The 25,124-nt window shown below is 41.4% G+C and overlaps 1 protein-coding gene and 1 long non-coding RNA gene across 2 annotated transcripts; both read right to left on the bottom strand.

The window, feature by feature from the left end:
• Window positions 1–2,700: 2,700 nt before the first annotated feature.
• On the bottom strand, window positions 2,701–9,893 carry LOC128811110 (uncharacterized). The gene is made up of 3 exons (XR_008438233.1): window positions 9,810–9,893; window positions 3,491–3,624; window positions 2,701–2,954 (listed from the first exon to the last, which is right to left on the bottom strand). It is a non-coding gene; the product is annotated as an uncharacterized LOC128811110 (long non-coding RNA).
• An 8,367-nt stretch (window positions 9,894–18,260) lies between these two features.
• Window positions 18,261–23,406, bottom strand: TEX36 (testis expressed 36). The gene is made up of 4 exons (XM_053984418.1): window positions 23,107–23,406; window positions 22,081–22,212; window positions 19,954–20,034; window positions 18,261–18,635 (listed from the first exon to the last, which is right to left on the bottom strand). The coding sequence occupies exons 1-4, from the start codon at window positions 23,152–23,154 to the stop codon at window positions 18,354–18,356; spliced, it is 543 nt and encodes a 180-aa protein (XP_053840393.1). The 5' UTR covers window positions 23,155–23,406; the 3' UTR covers window positions 18,261–18,353.
• Between the last annotated feature and the right edge of the window lie 1,718 nt (window positions 23,407–25,124).

Here is a 25,124-nt window from a genome sequence, read left to right as displayed (position 1 = left end):
CAGCAACTGCAAAAAGTCTGATACAGGAGACACTTTATCTGCTACTAATCTTTGAACTGATAAATACTTCCCTGTTTCAAATCCAAATTCTCTGAGGCCTCTTGAAGGAACAGGATTCTGCTGATTAAAGACACTGCTAACACCTCCAGTCCCTGGCCTAGATTTTCAGAGAAAGGTTCAGATACTGAATCGAAAGTTCAACTCTTTTAAAAGCTCTTTCCTCCCTCATTACTCGTCTGGCCAAGATGGAAATTCGCTATTTGAATTTTTAGAGAAAAAGCATTTGGAAGAGGGTTTGAACTACGGTTGTTAACCTTACCTGTTTGTCTTAGCCTAGAATCCAGAATTTTAAGCAATTTCCTTTACTGAAAAGGATTTTAAGTACAGACACTTCAAGTCCTCTACCTTTTTTTTTTTTTTTTTGGTACACCACAAAATACTGATTTTCCATTACCAGAACCAAGCCAAAGGGAGCCAGCAAATTCCTATCTTTTTTTCTGATACACTGTTACAGGCTTATTAATAGTTTATATTGATTTTGGTTTTTGTTTTTGTTGTCAGTAAAAAAATTCTTTATTTGAAGGTACCAAAGACTGATGTCTCCCTGGTCTTAAATAACGGAGCTGGTACATGGCTGAATAAATTTTTGCATTGTTTTATTTATGAATTGGCATATGTAGCTATAATTAGGGTGTTTAAAACACATTATGCTACGCTAAGTAAAGTGAGATATTTTTTTTTTCTGGAGTCTTTTCAGCCGGAAAAGCCTGTTTGGGACGTTTGTGAAGAACATCCATGCCCAAAGACCGCGCGTACAGGCACAAGCTGCGCATCCCTGCGTGCCCCGAGGGATGAGGGCTGAGGTGTGTGTGGCTCCACAAAGGTTTACAGCAGCACCATCTACCGGAGCACACCGAGGGCTCCTCCCGGGATTCCAAGGGGAAGGAGAAGCGATGCCGAGGTTCCAGTTGGGGACAGCGACCTCGGCCACTCGCGATGCCCGGGGGGGCCCGCGGGAGCCGGGGGGACAAAGATCCCTGCTCGGCGGGGACCTCCAGTCCCGGGGGCACCACAATACAATGAAGATATTAAACTATCAGAGAGTGTCCGGAGGAGGGCACTGAGGATGGAGAAGGGCCTTGAGAGGCCGTGAGAGGAGCGGCTGAGGGCTCGGGGTGCGCTGGGCTGGATCCGTGCGTCCCGGGGGGAAAGGAGAAAGCGCGGATGGTTGCTTCTGTGCGGAGCAGCACCTGAGCTGCTTTCCTAGAGTCCGATCAAGCTGCGTTAGGAAGGGTTCAGTGGGAATGGAAGAGCTAACACAGATGGTTACAGCACAGATGATTACTGAAAGGAGTGGATGGTGCGGGAGCGCCCAGCCCAGCTCGGCACTGGCACCTCGCACTTTTGGTTCTTCAGATTCCCGGTTTCCCTTCCGGCAAACACAGGATCCACTTCTCTCCAAAGCAGTACTTGTAAAGCACTACGAGATCACAGATTTAAAACAAAACTCTGGAGAGACCCTGGAGATGTGCGACAGGCTTGGGCTCTGCTCTGGCCTCCCTAATCACCCTTTTTGAAAAAATCTCAGAACCCCGAAATTCTGTGCCTGAAATGATGTCTTATTGTGAAGGAGCAGAGGCAATAGGATGTAGACTCCCAAACACTGATCCTTACAGCTTCACTAAATAAAACAATTACTAACAGCTTCTTATTCCAAAAGATCAGTCAAATAATTTAGATGAACTAAGGAATGTAGGAGATGTATTAAAAATTCTTATGCTATGTATGTATAAACATGTGTCCATCTCCTAATTTAAGGGCTTTAGTTCTGTTGAAAATGAACTTGCAATCTTCTAGGACAAACTGTCCTTCACTTCATCTAAAGCCCTGCCATTAAATTCAAAGGCAGGAAGGCTGATCTTTAATGACATTCATCTATTTATATCTCACTTCTTAAATAACTGTAGAAATCTCCTTTCAGTGTGAACAGACTACAGAATATTTGTAAATGCATGCAGGCAATACAATGCACAATTTTGTTCTGTGCTTTCTAGAAGTGCTATCCTCTCAGGTGGAATTACCAGGATTAATTTAAGGACCATTAAAGGACAAAGCCCTTCTTAAAAATGGAACCAGACCAATTTATCTCCTGGTTGCCAAGAAATGCATTTAGGAAAAAAATCAGCTACTTTGCATTTTGAACATGAGATAATTTAGTAATGTCAACATCCAGCAAAATGGACTCGAGTGTTAAAGTGACTCTGCCAGGGTGTAATTAAGGCTCATGTCTTGAAGGTTATAAAGCAGATATACCTGTGCTCCACTGGGGTTGACTCCACTACACTGGCTAATTATTTTTTTAGGAATAATGGCAAACCATGTCAGACATCTTGCTGCTGATTTAATAACATTAAGTTTCTAGGAGACAACGTCTACCTTTCAGTTAAATCTGAAATACCAAACAGGGCATTTAAAAAAGGGCCAGTAAAATTCTGGCTGTTCACCTTTCCTCACACAAATACCTCAAAGCACATCGTAATCTCCAAAACATCGAAGAATCAATTTGAAGAAGTTTAAATGCACATTCAGACAGGAAAACATAATGAAAATCACACGGATCTTTTACTAAATTTACCAGGTTTTATTTGAACTATCTTGGAGGCTTTTTGCTTGAGTTTATTATTCATTGTTTAAATTCTTTGGGGAAGTTTTTCCCAGTTGCTGTAATCATCTGTGTTAGCTCTTCCATTCCCACTAAACCCTTTCTAATACAGCTTGATCAGACTCAAGGAAAGCAATTCAGGTGCTGCTCTGCACAAAAGCAACACAGGGCAGTAAAACAGTTCCCTTGCAAGCATTTCTGAAAATAGTCTTATATTTAACTCCTGAAAGTTATCCATCTGAAAGGATCCATTATCTTCTTACAGGAACTTCTGGGGTTTTTTTCTGAGGGTCTGAAAAGAATTTAGAAACTCTCAGTGTTGTATTCATGTGGGGAGTTATAATGATTCTCTCAAATATGCTTTGATGCAACTTTAACACCTAATTTCATTTCTTTCATGATGTCCAAACACCAACATAAACTGCTTTCTTCATTTCAGCCAACCCTCTCCAGCATTAATTTCCTCTGTAAATTTTAATATCTTTTTGTTCATGCTGTATTCTCACTGTTAAAAGATTGAATGAGATGCAATAATAATTCTTGGGATACATTTCTGGAATTGTTTGTCACATTAGCAGTTGACTGTTGTGATGTTTTGAGGGTTTTTTTTTTTTTCAGGTTAAAAAGTAATTACAAAACTGAAGGAAAATTATCTCTCTCCTGACAATTTACTTATTCTACCAGCTTTCAGTAGACATTTGAAAATCCAAATTTATTATCTCAACCAGTGAACCATAGCAAAAAAAATCTACTAGAACAGAAAGGCATGATTTTCATATTAGCTATAATTAAAAAAAAACAAAACAAAACAAAAAAAAAACAACTTACAGCACAGTAAAGATTAGATCTGGTTGGAAACAGGAATTTTCCCCATAAACTTCTTTAATTTTTTTTTATTAAGATATGAACTCTTCATCCAAATCCCAACCATTCAATTTGCAACAGAGAGGACCTTGATGATGCTGCTGGGAAGGCAGACAAGAGCTGAAATTTTCCATTGGATACAGACAAGATTTTGTCAAAAAGGAAAGTGTTATTTAATAGTTCTAAGAATTCCATCTAGTTTAGCTTATCTGTTGTTTTTCAATTTTTTGGGTTTATTTCAACTCTGTCATTTTTTGACACACCAATACCCAGCCCTGCCTTTGTTCCTTATTCCCTGCTACTCTTGATTTGGGTATATTTGAAATAATTTCTTGTTTATCTTTCCATCTTCAGTTGTTTGCTCTTCAAATTTCCTTCTTAGTCTTGCTTGACTTTTTCCTGTAATGGTTTGTTCTTTCTGTAGGATCCATTCGGGCAGGATTTCCATTTTCTCTGTTTGGCTTGGATAACCCCTTAAACTGTACCAGCAGACCAAAAATCTGTGCTGCTGATTGAGCAATTAAGATTCTTTAGGCATGTTAATGAAAGGACACTGACAAGTGACGGAGCTATATATAATCATGGCCTTTTAGAACACCAGAAAATAAATTCACTAATACCAGGTCTTTTAAGACCCCATTAGAGAGCAAAGTCTGTGAGGCAGCCTGAGCATTTCATCAGGTCGGCCAGGTTTGTGCTGGGTTTTGATGAGCTCCTCATTGCCACACATGAACTTTCCAGATGAGATTCGCTCGCCTGATTATTTCCCTGGGGGATGGGAAGAGCACAGCCCTAATTAGCAATCTACTTTGATATGAAATAAATATTAATTGCCTTTTCTAATCTGAAGGTGTCCACAACCCTTGCCTTTTACTATTAACAAGAACCCCCTCCTTTTTTTTTTTTTTTTTTTTTTTTTTTTTTTAATTCTGAGATGTTTGTTTTCCTTTTACATTTAAATAGGCCTTAAACTTGCTCAGGCAACATCCTGTAGTTACAGGTTTGATTTGTGCTACTCTTGCAAAAACACTGGAAGTTTTAATTCAATTTTATGCTTTCTAGAAAAATGTGTAGGATTATATTTCTGAAATATCAGCCACATATAAGCATTCACTTAAATTCCTTTCACAAACAAGTATAGATAATAAATACAATATCTATTTTTATAGTATTTTTAAATACTTACTAAAGTATAAAAGGAATATGGACTTACCCCTGTAAAAGTACCTGCCTAGAATTAATCTAACAAGTGACTCCTGCTAAACATTTAAGGGATAAAGCACCATATATAAGGAAGTCAAAGAGGTGGCTCTCCACAAAAGCAACTAGAAGTTGTCAATGCAGAGGAATGATTAATAATCAGGTTGGAAAACAAGGCATGGGAGTCCTGAGTGTCAGGAATGGGTGTGGAAGAAGAAAAACCGAGAGGAAATGAGAATTCTCCTCTCCAGTCAGTGCTGGATTTTCCTCAAGTGAACCTTTTCTATTCTGCGCCATGTTTTCCCTTGAAAAAACAGCAAAGCAGGTTTTTTACACAGCATCCACAGAGATCATCTTCCTGTAAGAAACCTCAGGAATACAATGCAATTTTTACAGCTTCTCTTCTTCAGTAAGAGAGCAATGGCAACCTGGCAGAAATAAGAGGGGGGCATGAAAGCCTAGAGAGGATTTTTTTCTTATTATCACACCATCACATCTGAAATAATTCCAGGATTCCAGCCAAGATCTTTGACACAAATATTTGTAATGCTGAGCTAAAATACCAACCCAAAATGCAGCCAAGCACTGTTTGCTAAGACAGAAATCCTCCTGCAGGGTTTCTAGATTTATGTGTCTTCAGGAGATGGGGGGAGAAAAAAAGAAATCCTGAAGTTTTTCTGAACTGATACAGCTTCAGGATTAAGGGTGATCTGTAGACAAAACATTTTGCAAGGCTTTTTATCCCTGCCATGGGAGACATTTCACTTGAATGTTCTATTTCTGGAGCAACGGGGGATTTTTAAGTTTGCTAAAACAACTGAACACATTCTTCAAAACAATACAGTGGGTCTTTCTTGTGAGAGCAAAGCTAATCAAACACACATCCTGTGCTATTGATGTCAGCCAGCTGCTCATGGCACTACTGGAGTCTCTGCTTTTAGGCCAACAGGAGTATTATGGACTGTTTCCTCCATCTGTTCTCAAAGCAAATGCCAAGATGGTCAAGGTGTCAGAACATCCTACTGAAAAACATTGAAGGAGTGACCTGAGCTGCTGTGCCAGCAGAGGCAAAATCTGTAGAAATAAATACAACAGTGAATCTAGAAAACAGTTATAAGATAATTCAACAGGAACAGCCCTGGATGGGCTTTGAGGGCTCCAAAAGCCCAACCCCAAAATACCAAAAGGTGTAGTTAAGGAAATATATCATGTGATCCCAGCTGGCTGCAGCCAGCTCTTTGTAATCTGACAATAAAGATTTCCTTAACACAGAAAGAGAGGAGAAAGCTGGAAGGAAAGGTATTTACAGGACTGGTAAGTGAGGTGACTCAGGCTCTGAGAGGCTGGAAAAAGGAAAAAGGAGAGGAAAGGGAAAGGAGTGGGTGATTGACATAAACACAGTGCAAGCAAGTAAGGAGGGTGTTGGCAAGGACACGCTTTGGTGGAAGCAAAGCCACTTCCCACAAAACTGAGTGTGGGGTTTGGCTAAAATCTCTCTTGGGAGCTGCATCATTCTTCCAGAGACTGGAAGGAATGGTACTTAAATAAGGACAAGTACCTGGCAGACAGAAGCCAGATAAGGATGCTCAGGTATCCTTGGTCTTTGAGCTCCTCTCAGCTGTGGGATCTCAGCTGGCCTGGAGACACCAGAGCAGAAGTGCAGAGGGCTCTGCAGGCAGAGCTCAGCTCAGCTCCGAGAGCTCAGCTTCCATCTGAGGTCACCTCCAGGAAATGGGAGCTGAGCTCATCCTGGCTGAGGTTTGCTCCCTGGGAAAGCCAGCCAGCCCAGGCAAAGCTCTCAGAACCCATCACACCTTCCTTAAAATCCAGATGTTTACTCCAGCTGCCTGCTAGACATGCCTGAGGCTAAGCCAGCCCTCCCAAGCAGGATTTCACTGCCAAGGGAAGAGGCACCTGAAGGACAGGGGGCAGCTAAAGAGGAGAAGAACTGCCTTTGGCAAAAGCAGACACCACCACATCACTCCCACTCCACCAGAGATGGCAAAACCAGCAAATCCAGATGTGTAGGACTGTCCATCTCTCCCACCTACCTTCCTTTCACTCCCCTTGCTGTAGCAGGAGGATCCAATCCCTGACACCTCATCAAGGGTAGCAAAACTCAATTTTATCAGTGCTGCCAAAAGACCTGGATGAATTCTGGCCTGTTGTGCCCAAAAAAGAGTTTAAACTCATTACAAATCCTAGGCAAGCCTCGAGGTTATCAGTGAGATTTTTTCTACAGCACTAGTCAGAAAAGCCTGTGGATTCCAAGCTTCCATTTCCATGTAAAGCACCAGATCTCCCTGACTGACCGAGCAGGCTATTATGATTTGTGTATTAAAGCCCTGTGTTTTCCACCTATCGAGTGCATAAACAACAGTTTAACCTTTATCCCAAGGCATGTACACCCCTTTACTCCCAGAAAAATGAATTCATGCTTAGCAGTCAAATCAGTATCAACCTGACCTTTAAACACATCAGTGTTTCTTGGAAAAATATTATGGCTGGGATGCCTGCTGTGGTAAACAATATTAGCTGCTCCAACCCATGGCTGAGCCATGCTGTGAGGAGCCTTATCAAAATAAGGGGGTGAAAACCAGCAGGGACTGCAGATCTTCTGACAAACTCCACAGGATATGAAGAACAATGTAAATGTAACAGTACTGGCAGATATATTTCTATATTACTGTTCCAGAGATAACAGCTAAGGTGAATCATTTCCCACCACCTACAGCACTGAATTATTTCAAAATCTGAAGGGACCATATTTATTTCATTGGTAGGTAGCAATTTACTTAGCTGAAGATCATTATATTTATGTGTCTGTGAAATCCTCACAATAATTATATATTTGAGCTGTCTCAGAAGTGCTATATATATTCTCATTAGTCATGTACTTTCAAGGATATTATCATTTTTTTTTCTTTCAACAACCTTTGCAATCCGAGTGTGAAGCACTGCACTGCACATGAACCTCAATTCTTACAGTTTTCTTAAACTCCAGTTTAATCAAACAGCAGGGTGGCCTATATTCAAATGCAAATGCTAAGCGTGCTATGAAATATCTTCATTCCCTTAAATGACTGCACTGTGGAGCTTATTTAAAACAGACCACACTGTGCAACAAAACAGAGGAGGACATGGGAACAAAGTCCCCCGTTTGATATTACTTTTGCCAGACTTCTCCAAAAAAGGTCATGAAAATGTTTAGAGCAGGGTAAGGAGATCAAGGCGAGGGGGTTTCTTTCGTTCCAGTCCTATCTGTGCCAAGCAGTCAATTATACCCCACGGGTGGAGAGAGGTCCATTTGTTTTCTTCAATGCATTTCACAAGTCTCATGTGAAAAATATTATGAAAACACAAAACCTTGCAAGGCTCTAAATGCAAATGGCAGCCCATGGAGCCAGAGATTAATAACCCAAGGGGGATCAGTACACACTGACATTAAAACTTACAGCCCTCAGACCTGCAGGAGAAGATCATGCAGTCCTTCACACCAGCTTGTTACGCTCTTCAGTGTTCCTGCAGGATCACCAGCTCAGTTTTTCCCTCTCCCTTTAATGCAAAAGTGAGATGAGGTGCCAGGCTGGCACTCCTGGAGATGGATGCTGGTGGTTAATGTAAACACTCCACCCTTCTGCATAAAGGTTGAGCCAAAGAAACCAAGAGCTTTAAAAATATTAATCCCTCACATCAATACTGGCATTCTGTCTAGGTTCTTATTTATTTGAACATCTTCCACAAGCAATAAGGAAATGGCCTCAGTTGTATTTTCCTTTACCAGTCTTGCCAAAATCAGAGAGATTTCAGTTTTCTTTCTCCTTTTTGAAAATAACTGAGTACAAAAAGATTTAGTGTTGAAGTTGTTTTGATACACCAGGTCATATCAATTACTCACTAGCCTTAGACCTGCCAAAATGACAAGTTACAGCTGAAATCAACAAGCAGCACAGGTAGAAAACTTGCCATTACATCTCATGGATATAGTGCAGTAACAAAGCAGCCACAGCCACTGCAACACTGATAGTCCAGCAGCAATGCACTGCAGCTACCAAAATCTGCAAAGAAAAGGGCAGAGGCTGAATTCTGTTTCAGGCTGTGCAAGCACAGGTTGAAACAAAGAGAAATAGTTCTCACTCTTTTTGCTGGTTTGGAAAATTGAGCTGAAGAATATCAGTTCCTCCTATCATCAACCCATTCTGCAGTAACCTTTACTCTTCCCTTTGGCAAGTACCTTAGTACAAGTATTTGCCATAAAAATTAAACCCCCATCCTATTTTGAAAAGTTTCAGTTCAGATCACTGAAGAATTGAAAAAGCAAAAGCACAAAGTTTCCTGGAAACCACGTGCACAGTAAATGAAAATCAAGCAGAAACTGACTTTGAGGAGCTCGCTGCACCTCTCACCCTACATATTTATCTCTATTTCTACTACAAACCCATGACACTCTTGGCTTTGCTGGGACTGCTTCTAAGTAGTGAAGTTACACATAGGACTTACCATTTCTCTTCAGGTGAGCACCTATTTCTACCTATAGAAATGTATTTATTTATTTATTTATTTATTTAGACACTCCATGCTTATGGAAGCAAGCACTGAGCAAATGTAAATAAGCATGGCTTGGGAAACAGACAGACTCACTGTGAACATCCCCCCCACCCTCTCCCAGCAAATTAATCAGCCTAAAAGGCTCTCACAGTTTGAAATTGGGCTTCCTAATCTATGATGGCTGCCACATTTAGCTTATGATGATATAAAATAAACATCACACCTTTAAACTTTTCCCAGGGCTGATAAATCAGCAAGGAGGGGATGACTCTCACGAGAGGATCATGCCTGTGGTTAGCAGAGTCCCACAGATACACAAGAGATGCAATTATGCTGGAATAGCCAATTCTAGAGCTCTGACATGGCTTATTATTTGACTAGCAAACAAGGAACTTCTTCAACTTAATTGCAGCCTAGCTATTCTAATGCTGATCTTTTTCATCCTTCTTTTCCTTTAACTATGGCCTTCATAGAATTTTGTTTTATTTTAATCCTTTGGTTGTTGATGTGCCCATTTCTTGGATCTGTTTTGTACCTGCTACGGATATGCACAGCTTCTGAGTAAGTGTTGTTGCTGATAAAATTCACCCTGTAACAGCTGACTTGTTAGAAATTTGTGATTCAGAGTAAAGGAATTTGCAGCATTAATTTCAGCCATGCACTGTTAGAGGTTCTTAACTGTGGCAGTGCAATGCTTCTGAAATGTATGAAATTACTGACACTCTTGGTGCAATGTTTACCTTTGGATGCATCAGATGATATTGTGCCTTGCACCATAGTGTATGTATGTGTGATAAGGAATTTATAACTACAGGAGGCACCCCTAAATATGCATCAGGACTCATCCTCATGATCTGCAGTGTGTGAGGGAGCTGAGCTCTGACAGGGGTGACAATCCGTGGAGCTGCGGGTGCTGATCACCACCTCAGCCACACACCAAGGACACCAACTTGTCCTCCCTGAAACCATTTCCATCCTCCTGCAAGGTAACCCTTCCATCACCCTAAACACAAGGAACAAATGATTTTCTCTAATTAACAAACAGCCTTGGCACAGGGCCCAGGCCCCGACTGCTCCGGTACCGGCTGGAAGGAGCACGGCAGAGCAACAGCTTTGGCAGGTTTGGGACTTTAAAGGTCAAGTAATTACCAGCCTTTCGGAAGCATAAACTGCCTTTAAAGTCAGCAGAGCAAGCAAAAACTGTTAGGAGATTCATCCAACATTTATCTTTTAACTTGTTATCTCTGATACACAAACTCATTCTTATACTGTTTGCATTGCAGTGCATAAAATATTAAAATTAAAAGGCTTAGGGACTTCTGAGGGGAAAAAAGAGAGTAAAACTATTTTAGATTCAGAAACATTTCATCAATATGTAGTGTATTTGCATACTGGAATCAGAGAGTCCTGATTATGCATGTTTATTGATTTTGGCTTTGTTTTGATTAATGATAAAACTATGATCCTTCTTGTAAGGTAGCAGGGCTTGAGGGAGCTCAATGCAAGACAAATGTTTTGTATTTTAAGAAATCCTATTTATGCAAATAAGAGCACATTCACATGCATTTTGCTCAAGCATGGTTGTAACAAAGCTCTCCAAATATTCTCTTTTATACTCTGGATAATTTGGGGAGGAATGTTTAATACAAAAATGCTGCATAACAATTACTTTTTTCTTCATTATGAATGGCTCCCATTATATCACCTTGGACAAAAGAACAAGCTTCAATTCCCACTGAGCCTAATTTATTATCACAGCCAAAGATATTGTTTTGTGTCAGAGTGAATGCAATATTTCTAGAAATGGACTGCAAAAATCCTGCTGGGGAAGTTCAAGGCGACTAGGGAGAAGTGAGAAACAAGAAACAATCTGGAGCTGGCTGGAAAAGTTTTTGCATTTCTGGAAAAGCAATGTTGGCATGTTTGACTCCAGTCCAGAAAGGGGGAGAGAGGTTTCCACCAGAGAAAGCAGCTGTACATACTCATTATCAGAGTGCAAGGAAAACGTGAGGACAGGCTCCCAATGTGTCATGTCCTAAGGACATCAAGAGTTGTGACAGATTCTATTCCTGCCTTAGTTACCAGCATTTAGACCATCCACTGGGCAGCAGACTGAAATGATTCTGAATTTATCCAACCAGACATCTGCACATCAAGATAAATAAAATTATCAGTTGGCCTATGTTCTGACACATGAATTATCTCACAAATCTCAGCAGGATCTTTGCCTGTGTGACAGCTGCCATATTGGCCTCTGATATCTACTTTGGCAGCAAGGTCAGAATCTGGAGTCTGAACATAAGAGCAACCTGTGAATAAGTGAGGGAGTGGAGGTGAGGAAAATCTTCCTCCCTAAGTCATACATCCCAAACACTCATTTTTGACAGCTTGGTAGACCAAAGCTGTGTTATAGAAGAAGGATATGGAACAAAAGTGTCCACATCTGCAAGCAAGGCTGACCCGTCTGCTAAGATATTCTCTGGCAGCTTCCTTTTGAAGGACAGAGGGGTTTGTTTGCTTTCTGTGGGCTGTGGGGGCTGGGGACAACAGAACACCAAGAGAACACCAAGAGAACACCAAGAGAACACCAATGGAACACCAACGGAACGCCAACGGAACGCCAACGGAACACCACCCTTCCTGTCATCCTCCATGACTCTCAGTATTTGCTTCCACAGCAGTTCAGAGCTGCTCCATGCTGCAGGAAATCTGGTTTAATCCCTTCTCCAGGTGCTCCTGTGTGTTTGGAGAGAGACCCAGTCAAGCTCAGAGGGAAGAGGAGGGGTCGGCTGCACAGCAAGGAAAGGTCAGGCTGCCTCACCACCATTCCTGCAGCTGAAGGCCTGGATTTCTCTTGGAAATTTGGGCTCTTAATGTCTTCACTGGTTAATAATCCCTCTTCGATTTCAAGAACTTTGTTATATGACACAGATGAAATGTTCACCTTGCTCTTCCAGCTCCAGCTGCTGGAACTTTTCTCCAGTTTCAGAAGAAATGGTATTGAGCACAGAAAGCCTTTGCTCGGCAGCGCTGGCAGAGTGCAGCATCCCCAGGCTCCACAGGGATCTGCCCCCAGCTCCACAGGGATCCCCCTCTGGAGGTGCTCAGGTCAGGAATAAGAGTCAGGACAGGCTGGGGAGATCCCTGCAATTTCCTGAACACAGCCCTCCCTCGGCAGGGAGCTCAGGGCACAGGAACTGCTGTCACTGCTGCCCTCCCTGTGCTCTGCAAGAAGGGATCAGCCAAGCCGTGAGGGCACACACACATTTCTGCCCCCAAAAAAACAAGTTTCACTTGTTTTTCAACTCACTTGAAAAGGCAAATATGGTTGAAAATTTCAAATTTTGTAAGGAATTATTTAACCCAGAGGCTAAAGCTGTTTTATATTTAAGACTGAATTTAGCTTGAAGCATAAAGAAAACTCTAGCATAAATTAGCACATATTGAAAACTTGATGCTACAGAAATAAAAAGTTGGTTTAAATCCAAGTAGTAAACCAAAAAAACAATTTTGTGAATTTGCTGGATACTGCCAATGATTAAATAAGTGATTTTAATCAGGTTATAGGCTCTCTGAGACAAAATAAAATAAATTAGTATTGGAAAACCTTTGAACTTTGTAAGCATCAAACCCCACGAGATATTTCTATTTATGCTGGAATCAAGTTGTTGCATTTCTCTGACAGAATTTGAGAGCTCACTGTTATCAGTATAAATCTAATAATTCAACTCCCAACTGTAGCTCTTACACTAATATAGCACATATTAAAATCAAGCCATTCAACACATCTGCCCTCCTATGGAACCAAGATGCATTGCATGTCACAAAATAGTTTGAAGATCAAATGTTAATTCTCGTCTCAATGATAGCACATTTAATGAAAATTAACATCCCACATGCACTGAAAATCTTCATAGCAATGATGTAAAGCTGGAAGTGTGGAGTTTAACACCAGGATCAAAGATGGGATTAGGCATTTTTGATGGAAAATATTGTGCTACTGCATCAACAGTCTTCCCCTCCAGTCCTCTTTCTTTTTTAAGTCTTTAAACCTGGTGCTTAACTCAGCCCGTGAAATATTCTGCAATATGTTGGTCAGGCTGGGTTTTAATTTCAACGCAGCTGAAGAAGCATTGTTAAAAAGAATCACTACATCCCAGGGGAATCAGGAAATTACACTTTATTTATTGGATTTGCTTTTCCCATAAGTAGACAGAGCCATATAGCATCTGATTTCCCTGTGAAGGGAGACACAGCTTGAAAAAGAACCCTGCCAGTGTGCCACTGGGCCATTGATTAATTAAGCAATAAGATGAGGAGGGTCACTTAGGGTCATTAATGCATGCCTACAATGCCATTTGAGTGTCTGGTTAATACCATAGGGCCTGAGCCCACAACAGTTTACATCTGGGCACAGGACTTGACACTTGTGCTGCTCTGTTTCCACATGAACATTGCCATTTGTAGGTGTTGGAATGTACTGGGCAGTCTAAACACAACCTTCCTTTTTGGGGGTGGTGGGCTGAGAGAGGGACAGAAGACCTACATTTTAAATGTATTTTCATAGAATTGTTTGAGTTACAAAATCTGTCTTTCATTCCATAGAATATTGAAAAGGATCACATATATACTTGTTGCTATTAGAGTAGTACTCTGTGAGCACTACTTCTACATATCCCACAGCGAGGAATTAAAAGAAAAGGTATTCCTAAAATTCTCCTGATTTTCTGAACTGGTTCAGGCAACCTGGAAAACCACCACCCTCTACCTGGTCTGCCAGAGCTGCTGCATTTTGTTTGCAACAGTTAAACACTGGCCTTGTGAGAAAGCACAGGGTTTTCCCTGGTTCAGGGGCTGGGCACTCACCTGTGAGCAGGCATTCCTGAATTCCTGAGTTCCAGTCCTTGCAGTCCCAGAGGTTTCCTCTGAGCACTTCTTTCCTCCTGTTTGAATTAAACTTACCTGTTTCAAACTACATTTTTTACTGTACTTCACATTTCAAAAATGACAATTTGAAATATTTCACTTTCAGGCGAACATACTGAAGAACAAGCTTGACCAGACAAGAGGTAACATTATTTTCATAAAAGCAGCTGACCAAATCAGAAATTGGGTGTTTTACTGGTTCACTCACGCCCACTATGGCTAAACATCCAATTTAAGGTCAGTTACAATTGCTTCCCTGTTGAATGGACTTCCCTTTAATTACAAATTCAACAATGTTTCAACAGCTTGTTATTTTATTACTTTGTTGGGAAGCAATAATAAAACAACACATTTGGGATGAGGCAGCTCTGTAGAGTTCTTTCCCGCTCCAGAGTGGAATGGGTCTCTGTCCTTGCCATCTACTGCTCTTTAGATAAGGTATCAGCAGCAGGAGAGTCTTAAGGAAAATTAATAATAATAACAATAATAATAATAATAATAAAGTTTGTGTACTGTGGCATGAAGATAGAGATGCCTAAGAAGTTTCTACTTAATTTCAGAAATTTCATTTCTTGCCAACCAGCGTGGCCAGTGTATCAACATAAACACTTCCATTTCAACAGGCCTGCACTCTTGGTTCAACATCAGCACCACCACAGTCATAGCAATATTTTCCCCAGTTAGGGTACTGTTACACCAGTAAAAGAGTATTTAAAGAAGCTTAATTTCATCCACACATGAACTGTATCACTGTAAATAAATGAGCATCAACTTTGGGTTTAGACAGAGCTGGGACAGAATTTTCACTGTGTAACTGTGCAGCAGAGGGAAGGAAATGGATTCATCTCCAGTGCCACATCCCCATCAAGTAACTTCACTCTAACCTTGGGAGTACAAGCTAAGGAACAACATTTCAGCTACATGGAGTGATTAGATTATGAACCCAGTGGTTAGATTAACAGCAGATGACCTGGAAGTCAAACTGCTGCATCCCCGCTGAATTTCCAGCTCCAACAGCAGCAGAACTCCCATTCCAATGCTCCCCACAGTCTCAGCTTTAAGGACTTCTTTAAGTCTTTAGACACCAAGTAAACAAAAGACAAAATTTCTGTTTTGCCTCCTATTGTACCAAACCCAGTGTGCTCTCATGGAACACCAGGGTCTCTAATGACTGTAAAGAGCATTTCATTGGTCACAACACCTCACAAATGACACAGCTATAAAAGGTGACATCCAGCTTACCAGGGGCATCACAAGCTGAGCAACAGCAGCTTTGAGGGACCCCATGTCCTCACATCTTGTCATCAGCAAGCAGGACAGAAAGAAGGGAAAAAAATCAAACACAGTTTAAAGTGAACATAACACTGCAGACACAGGCACAAGACTGTCACCCAGCACAGCTCCAGCAGCCACCTGAGAACCAAGGGGACTCAGCTGGGCATGGAAACTTCAGTGGCAAAGTTGCTACTCTTCAGCTCAGCTCTATAAATCACAGAATCACAGAGCATCCTGAGCTGGAAGGTCCCACAAGGATCATCAGTCCAACTCCTGGCCCTGCACAGACACCCCAACAATCCCACCCTGTGCCTGAGAGCATTGTCCAAACCCTCCTGGAGCTGTGGCAGCCCTAGGGCTCTGGTATTCCTTGGGGAGCCTGTTCAGCCCTCTGGTTTAACTTTTTAAAATTTATTTTGTCTGAGTTCTGTGAATTTAAGTAACACACTGAAAACACTTTTAAATTAACAAAAAAAAATATCTCCTAAAAATGCTGCATAGGCAGTCCCTACATTGATGCAGACTCAGGAGAAGAAACAGAGGGCATCAATACTCCTTGGAAAGGATTAGAGGATGAAGGGTGTTGTTTCTGTAAAGAGGGTGCTTGGGTTTCATTTTTTAAAAATAAAATAATGCACAAAATAAGTCCATCCTTAGCAGCACTTAGAACAGTGTTTGGCTGATTTAACCCACAGTATGATCATTCTACTGAGTGAACCCATCTGATCCCAAGGAACCCCCAGCCAAAAGCACTTTCCTGCATTGACCAGAAAATTTTAGGGGGGTTATCAGCCTTACTTCAATTTTTTCCATTCCCAAAGAAACAAAGGAAAGAAAATGCATGTTCAAAAATGTTTTAACTCAGCAGGACCTTCCTCACAGAGACATTATCAACACAAGAGTAAACAAACTGATGGTTTCTATCCAAAGTACACAAATTTATCAGAGGAATTCATTATTCATTTCCAAATTCAGTGTATTGTGTCTCCTGTTATTTACCCAAGAAACACTGGCAGAGCATGAGATTTGTGGGAATCACCTGTTTTATTCAACCCAGCACAGTGTATTTCAGTTTATAAGGGTTTAATGATCTCTTCAATTTATCCTCTGCAATCTTTATTACAATATAGTTGAAAATATGTATTAATCCACAGGTACATTTTTTTTTCCTTTTTTAAGCCACATTTTAACCAAAAATGAGAAGAAAAAAAAAGAAAAGAGGGGAAAAAAAAGAAATCTGGAGTGTTTCTATTGGTGTCTTAAGGCATAACAAACTCTAGCAATTTATTTCACCACATCCAGTTGTAATGCTAACCACAGATAAACATTACTAATGGAGCAAGAATGTGTTCCTTCCTTCTGATGGAGCTCCAAAATTGCCCTTTGGAGTTTGCCAAGCAGCATGGGGCACTTCATTCACCATGTGATTGGCACACGCTTCAGTTCTGAATCAGTCTGGGGATGAACTGTTGGCTAAAGCTCTGGAAATTCTGACTCTGGAGCTGTCTTTACTTTGAGAAAATGCAATCCTTTTTAATAGCACTATGTTACTTGGCTTTTTATTTGGTTTTGCATTGTTCATTGATGTTTTGGATTTTGATGTATTGTGTAGCACCCCAAGAACTCTAACAGAGAGAACTCCATTAAAAAAATTAGTTTATTATTTCAACATGTGCTAATAAACATGCTACATGTTTGGGGAATCTAATCCCATCTATTTTGATGGCACACAAAAAGGCTTTCAGCCACTAGGTGCTGATCCCAAAAAATGCATCTGTTCACTGAAAGGCAGAAATGTCATTTCTTAACTGAGCTCATGTTCAAGGCAGCTCTTACAATGCAGGGAATTCTAAGGGTCAAGGACTTATTTTTCCATTTATCTTGTAAATAAAGGAAATTATCTCATAAACTTATGATTGATATTTTTTTTTTAGTCAACATTATTTTTGCATAGCAACAAGCTTATTTGTAGGATATTTTAAGACACATAGCTTAGCTTATTATTTTATTGATATTAATGGAAATGATCCAGAAGAGGAAAACACATCATCTGGAGGTCTGACTCTAGGTGTGACTCAACTGCCTGCCACATCCTAACATCAGTGAATATTCTGGGTGCAGAGTGCTCGGAGGATTGGGTTTGAATTATCTTCCTTGGGGACATGTAACTATAAAATCATGAGGTTTTTTAAGACCCAGTACACTCCAAACTCAAACTTCCATGCAGCCTTTCACTTCAGCTCGAGTGCTTTTCCCCCTTGCAGCCATGAATCTAATTTCTGAGTGGACAAATGTTGTTCACAACACTCCTTTTTTCACTTCTACAACTGCTGTGCTATTACCAAACAGGACACTTATTTTGCACAGCAATCTAATACACAGCTTCTTTTTTATCTTCTTTCTCTAATGGCTGGTCACCTGCCTTCTCAGCCATGAAACCTTTCAGAAATGTTTCTCTCTTACCTGAATACACAGGGGGTTGGCTCCCTGCTGCAGTAATCCCTCAAGGATCCAGGTCCATTATGCTCCTGTATCAATACAGGTGCTGTCAGCTGCCTGAGGTACAGCCCTGCCACTGATTCAGAAGCTGAAGGAGCTTTTGTATCAAGATAAGGGTCAACCAGTATCAGGTAACACAAGCACAATCCCTATCTCTGTTCTTCTAGTATGTCTAAAAATTTGCACAGTCTTGTTTTTCCTTATAATGCTCCTCTTCTTTAAAGGTTTTATAGTAATATATGTTCAGAGTGATGTAAGGAAATGAACTCTCAACCATACTGCCACGTGCACTTTACACAAATGTTTATTCCTTCGTTGTTGTTTTGAGCAGTGGACAGCTCAGATTTGCTTGGTCGGTGTTCCTGAGGTGTTCTGCTGATTAAGATGTCTTGTATGGCTGCAGGGCTTGGTCGTTCTCAGGAGCAGGTTTGCTGCAGCACTCTTTTTGGCCGCTGCACTGGTTTTGGTTTTGGGTGTGGTGTTTGGGGTAGCGCCTGTGACTCTGCTCTTCGTTTCCAGGGCTCTGACCTGACACAAAGGTGCTCTGGTACACGGTAACGAAGCCTTCGCTGCTGCTGCGGCCTGGTGCACGAGCCCACTCAAAGAAGTTATGGGATTTCTGTCTCTGCTTCTCTGGATCCAACTTCCTCACGCCCATGCCCTACGGGAAAAAAAAGGAAAGAAAAATTCATGCAACCATATGACTTCCAGTCACAGCTTCACAGATGAATCTTGTAACAGTCACTACCCCACTGGGAAGTGAACGAAGCTGTTACCACAGTGATTGCAAGAACTCACGGTGGATCTTTAGCAAGTTAAAAATAATATTGTCAGACTCGCCTGTATGAACATTTTTGGTTGCATATATAATGGGAAATCTGCTGACCTTCCACCTCTCAGAGCTAATAAAGCACTTTTACTTTGCATTTCTATAGCACACCAGCTACTCAAGGTTATTTAGGTACACTCGGCTAAATTAATCTTCAGAGGCACCCAAAGAAATAGGTTAATAATTCTAGGTTTGGACTGCAATAAAGAAACTGAGACAGACCATGAAATCTGAATCTTCAGTGCTATCCCTTGTGTGTCCAAACACAGAGAGACAGAGCCTGATTTTCACACTCCACAGCTCGCAGGAAATTTAGCTGGAATTATGGTTGATCAGTATCTCTAAAACAATGAGACACTGCCCAAAGTGCACAGAAATTGAGGTTACTTAGTGAATAGTGAATTCCAAAAAGTCTAGGCCTGACAGAGCCCACAATCAGACAAAATCCCTGTATCACAATTCACTGCTTCCTCCTTTGTTCATTCTCCTGTGAACTGCACTATTTCTTTTGCTGCCTGGAATAATACCAACAATCTAAGGGGGATGGAAGAACGTGAAACTTGCCCACAGAGAAAAGCCCAAAAAATTTTCATTCTAGTCAAAGTTGTGGCTTCTGCAGCATACATTTAAACAGGTGCACTGTAAAGAATTCATGAAATGCATTCTTGAGATATATTGTAGGTATCCTATGGGTTTTGTTTAAATTTATTATAAAGATGAGTGTGAACAAAATATCCGAGACTGCAAATTAGGAGTTGCTGAGATATCTACAAAAATTCATTGCAAGGCAAATGACTTAGAGCAGACTAATAGGACATTTAACTGGCATATTAATTGTCCTAATATCCCTATAAACAGGGATATTAGAAAATGCCTGTCAGAGATCCAAATAATGGATTTTTGCTTCCCTTTGAATCAACCATTCTCAATGAATGTATGTGCTGCTGCACATCTGTGACAGTCCCAGAGATGTTCCAGCCCTCTACTAATAAAAAGTGTATTTTTCTTTGCTATTTACATTTTTCTCTTCTCACAGTTTTAGCATCTATTTTTTTCTTTTTCTGCAGGGGGCAGAAAAGATGCTGTGTTTAATCTCTGACAGACCAATAGATCTGAAGTTGCTTGATTTGTCTCAGTGCTGGGTACTTACCAGGTCAAAATATTCAACTGCATTGCATATTTCATGTCTGTTGTCATGAGAAGAGAATGGGAAATTGTTGTTTCCTGCTTTCTGCAAGAAAATAAATTACAGCCAAAAAAAAAAAAAGGATTTTAAACTTTGTTTGGAGTCTATTAATCTTTGTTCTTATATTGTGAGATTACAGCTGCCTTTATTCTAGCATAGAAGTCATATTCCTATGTTAAATACTCACCTGCACATGATTATACAGAGGTAATGTGGACTTCTAATTTTTTAAAATAAAATGACCAGGAGGATTTGCTGAATATATACATGATTAATATAAAAGTGCAAATTTTCAAACAAGAAATGATACATTCTGTCTTCAAAGCAGCAAAATACTAGATACATGTCAGGACTCCTTTGCTTGATTTAGTAGTAGACCTAAAGCTAATTAAAATAAACTACAAAAGGGACCTCAAAACTGAATTAGCCTGTGATTTTTGAACTGAATGTCATGGACACTGCTTGTTGGAGGGGAAGTTGAGGAGGTATTAAATGTTTAACTAATTTATAATCTCATTCTTTAACATGATGTTCATTCAGTCTCTAAATGAAACCAGAGTTTCAGAAGAAACGAAAGACCACTGCAAAAAGAGCTATTTTAGAAAAAAAATAACATATCTGACTTTTTAAATGTTTGTTATAGATCAGTGCAATATCCCAACTGTGATACTCCCCTCCAAACAAAAGAGCAAGTTTTAATATAACACAGTCTAAAAGAGGTGTGTCAAGAGTAGGGGAACCTGAATGAGTTCTAAAGGTCAATGTGACAACTGGAGGCCTGATCCAGCAAGATTCACCAGACACAAAATGTGCCTGCAGGGGGTCAGCTGCATGGTCAGATCTCAGGATATTTGGTTTAGAAGGCAGAGTCTCTTCCTTTTTTTAGGTATATTCACCAGTTCACTTGTCTCATACTGATTCACCCAGACTGTAGTTCAGTGGATAAGTCAATTCAACAAATACATTCTCACACGTGTGTTTATAAATAAGCACCTCCTGAGTCTGTAAATTTCTTCCTAAAATATCCTACTGCAACTAAATGTCAATGTCAGTATTTCAGGAATAGTGTTTATTACCAGTGCCTAAACAAACTTCCTCAGATTGTCCCATTTTAGCCTTTAGTGCATCTTCGTGTTCTCACCACTGATCTCAGATTAATTCTCAATTTACGACAGGCAAGAATTTCCCTAACTCTATATGAAAGTGGAGGGCTGGTAAAGACATTGAACTTCAGGTGAAGTCACCCTGGTGTTGATACAAGGTCCCTGGTTCTCTTTTTCAGGCAGTGGCTAAGGCCAGATGTTCCACAGAAAGGTAGATGTAATACTAACACAGTGTATACTCATGTTACAGTATAATCTCCTTTTCGTAGCCCCAAGCTTCCCATTTAAATATTCCTTCCAAGCCCTTAATTTCTGCCCTTCACTACAGCAAAACCAGTGAAATGAACCCACTGTAATTACTGTGCTTATAGAAAATGAAAATAGAAAATGTTCTGTGCCCAAAGCGGGTGGGTAAAGCAAAGCTCAGTGTGATGATAAAATAAGGACATGAAAAGGTGCTTACAACACTGTGATGTTTTAAATACTTGTGATTTCTAAAAATACTGTATTTCCTTTCATCCCAAATTTTTTCACAAATCTCGTTTTTAATCAAGCCTTAAAAATGTTTGAAATGAGGAGTGTCTAACTTTTTAATTATCAAAAAGAACACTCCTTTGTGTGAATGTACTGGATTTCCAACATTCATTGCCAAACAGCTGATCAAATTTCCATTAAACCTTCTTACAGGGTTTACACACAGGCTTGTGGGCTGAGACTGATCATAATGTATTCAGTGTCTCAACAATAAAAGAGAAAATCAGCAGTAATACAGCAGGACTCTGAGCAACTAAAATTATGAGTGAGTAACAGGGAAATATGTTTCTTCCGCAGCACAGGCAGCAATCACTCCATCCCCTGAGGCACAAAGTCTGCCAGCCCGCTGTGACTGCTCCGCTTACGACCCTGAGTGCTGTTCTTACTCACAACTTAGCGAGTGACGACTTGCAAAAGAGCTCCGCAAATCGGCTGTGCTGCCACAGGAACTCACCTGCACCCGAGCTTTGTATTGCAGTGGCATTCTGTGTTCCTGGCCCACAGCAGCTACAGAGTTCAGGACATGCTTTAGTGAAGCGCTTGTTGTTGATTCCATCTCGCCCACCTCCAGTCCCTCGTGAGAGAACTAGAAAATAATGAAGATTATGACCCTTTAAAATAAAAGCCAACTAAAAAAAAACAAAAACAAAAACAAAACAAAACAAAACAAAAAAAACCAAAAAAACCCAAACAACAAAACCTAAATAACGAATAAATCTGATCAGAAATGTGGGCAAAATGGTCTTTTCCCATTTATTTTTTATTACTTGGATTGCAGCAGCACCTAGCGGCGTCTGGAAAAATGAGGAGCCTCGCACACACACAACGCAAACCCTACCATAAAGACGATCAAACGTAGATAAAATAACCAGACAAGAATTTTAGGAATCTTCAAGACAAGAATGTCCAGGAACTTTCTGAAGACTGTTTACACAGCAATGTCCACCGAGGAAAACAACGACCTTCTAACCCCCCTCCCCCCATGCTACTCCTACTGTAGTACAAGTTTGAAAGCACAAAATTTTTGGGAACAGCTCAACCCAACATCAGGCGAAAGGGCTCAGAGAGTGAGGAACAGCCTGTGCCAGGAGTGTCACAGTGCCCTGGGATGCCAAGATGTCCCAGCCCAGCGTTTCTGATGGGATCACAGTGTTCTCCTGGAGGCAAGAACTGAGGCAAACCTTGGCCGGAGTTCTCCAGAAGAGAAGGAAAACCAACCAGGGCTAACTACCAAATAAGAGGCCTCCAGCATTGCTGGAAAACCGATGTGGGGGTGTGGGAAATCCAGGCAGGGTTTGTTAACAAGCCAGAACTTTTGCACACTGAACACGGAGGACACTCTTTCCTTTTAAACCTCAGGAATGGGAAGACTAATTTCTGACTAAAGGACAAAGTCGCCCTTAGCGTGGTGCTTTTTTTTGAGAATTCAAGGATCAAGAAGCCCTTGTGGGGGACACGGGGGCACCTACTCGGCCCTTACCCAGTCGCTACCGTGCCGCCCCCTCTGCTGACTCTTTTTCTCGGCCATGGCTCGATGTCGCTGCCGCTCCTGGTCACTCTGCCAGCGCCACCGCGGCTCCCTGGAGACCCGCTCAGGGAGCGGGCGGGGTGTGGAAGCCTCCCCTGTGACCTCAGAGTCCCCCCGGTGCTTCAGCGAGATCCACACAACCAAGAGCGACGCCGGGCAGCGCCGCTCCTGCTCGTGCGCTGCAGGGAACGGGGAAATAGCAGCTCGTCGGAGGATTGAATGTTGAAAACAAATCAGTTCTGCACAACCACTTCAGTGACACTTTGCAGCCTGAATAGGAATGGGTGGGGAAAGGAGAGCTGGTTTTGAGGAAAACCCAAAGGACGTTAGGGATAGAATTTTTAAGATGCAACTTCCTGCTCTTTTGAAAATGGCTTTCCACATACACACATCTTAATTGAACACACGCCCAATATTTACAGAAAACCTGGCTATGTCTTAAGGATTTTTTTTTTTTTTCGCTTTTGAGTTTAAGCGGTGGCTTGGAAACATCCCAACTATTTAACTGCAGCACACTTGGCCAGTGTAGCACAAACCAAGACTCTGCCTCCTTGGCCTTGACAGACTGTAAAGAAGATGACGCTTGTGTCCTTTTTGGCTTCAAACTAACAGAGACTAGGTTTAGACTGGATATTAGGAAGGAATTGTTCCCTGTGAGGGTGGTGGGGCCCTGGCACAGGGTGCCCAGAGAAGCTGTTGTTAAAAACGGGACCACACTCCCGGTACTAAAAGTGATTTTAGCATTTATTACAATAAAAAGAAAGGCCTAAAGCAAAGGGGCCCGCGGGCTGAGCAGGAGCGCTCCCGTCGGGGATGCTGCAGCGCCGGCGCTGGGTCTGCTGAGCAGCGATGTCCCCGATGTTTCAGGTGGAGCGGCACGAATTCAGTGGATCAGAGACCCTTTTTATCCTGTTTTTTGTCCCTTTGGATTGGTTTCTGTTTGGATCTTTCATTTGCATGAAGGTTTAAGGCGCTCGATTGGCTCATGACAGTTCTGTCCAGGCGGGCTCGTTTCGCTGGGGGTGGTGCACTTTACTTAGGTGTATTATAGTACGTTGAGTACCGTATTTCTTATAATTACCCTGTTAACCCCTTTTACCACAACCAAACTAAGAGTACATGCTTAACAACTATCAACTATTTTACAACCTTATCTTTAACACTGTGGTTGCCCCTGGCTGCCTGGAAGTGTCCAAGGCCAGGCTGGACAGTGCTTGGAGCAGCCTGGGATAGGGGAAGGTGTCCCTGCCCGTGACAGGGGTGGCGCTGGATGATCTTTAAGGTCCCTTCCAGCCCAAACCATTCTGTGATTCCATGATCTATATCTATATGTGTGTGTGTATATATATTAAAAGATACATGTGGCTATAGATATAGATTCAGATATAATTTAAGAGGCAGCCAGCATTTGTACTCCCTGACCAGTCATGAAGCGTACTGCCTCTTGTGGTTTAGAGAATGAGGAATGCCATCTACAAGGAAAATAATAGGTATTAAAAATCCCATGTGCACTATTTAGGAATGACTTACTGAAGCCATCACAGCTTAGCTTTTGTTGAACTCAGTGTACAGAGGGCAGGACACTGCAATTTTCAATCCTTTCCCATGCTGAGGTACCCAGTCACCAAGTTTTCGCTTGTTTCATTAAGGTCCCACTTATCCAGGAAAGTCAAGCCTGGAGGAAAGGAGGCTCGGGGGGACCTTCTGGCTGAGCTGTGAATGGCCTCAAACTCTGCCAGGGGAGGTCTAGATTGGAGATTGGGGAAAATTTATTCATGGAAAGGGTGGCCAGGAATTGGTAGCGGGAGGTAATTGCCAAGGGTTCCATCCCTGGAGGTGCTTAAGGAACGACTGGACGTGACACTCCGTGCTTTGGTTTAATTGACAAGGTAGGGATCGCTCAAGGATGTTATTCCCACACCAAAGACACTCTGACCCCGCTGCGAGCGCCGCACCCGCCCCTCACGGAG

The sequence above is a fragment of the Vidua macroura genome, chromosome 8 (assembly GCF_024509145.1).
Source record: "Vidua macroura isolate BioBank_ID:100142 chromosome 8, ASM2450914v1, whole genome shotgun sequence".
Lineage (NCBI taxonomy): Eukaryota > Metazoa > Chordata > Aves > Passeriformes > Viduidae > Vidua > Vidua macroura.
Note: the sequence above shows the minus strand (reverse complement) of the source record. Positions and strands in the feature narration are given on the sequence as shown.

What these genes read in the sequence shown, in the direction of transcription:
- TEX36 (XM_053984418.1), bottom strand. Translation starts at nt 23,154, where the DNA reads ATGGCCGAGAAAAAGAGTCAGCAGAGGGGGCGGCACGGTAGCGACTGG. An exon ending in GGCGGCACGGTAGCGACTGG is followed by an intron (nt 22,213 to 23,106) that starts GTAAGGGCCGAG and finishes ATTATTTTCTAG; the next exon opens with TTCTCTCACGAGGGACTGGA. An exon ending in AATACAAAGCTCGGGTGCAG is followed by an intron (nt 20,035 to 22,080) that starts GTGAGTTCCTGT and finishes ATTTTCTTGCAG; the next exon opens with AAAGCAGGAAACAACAATTT.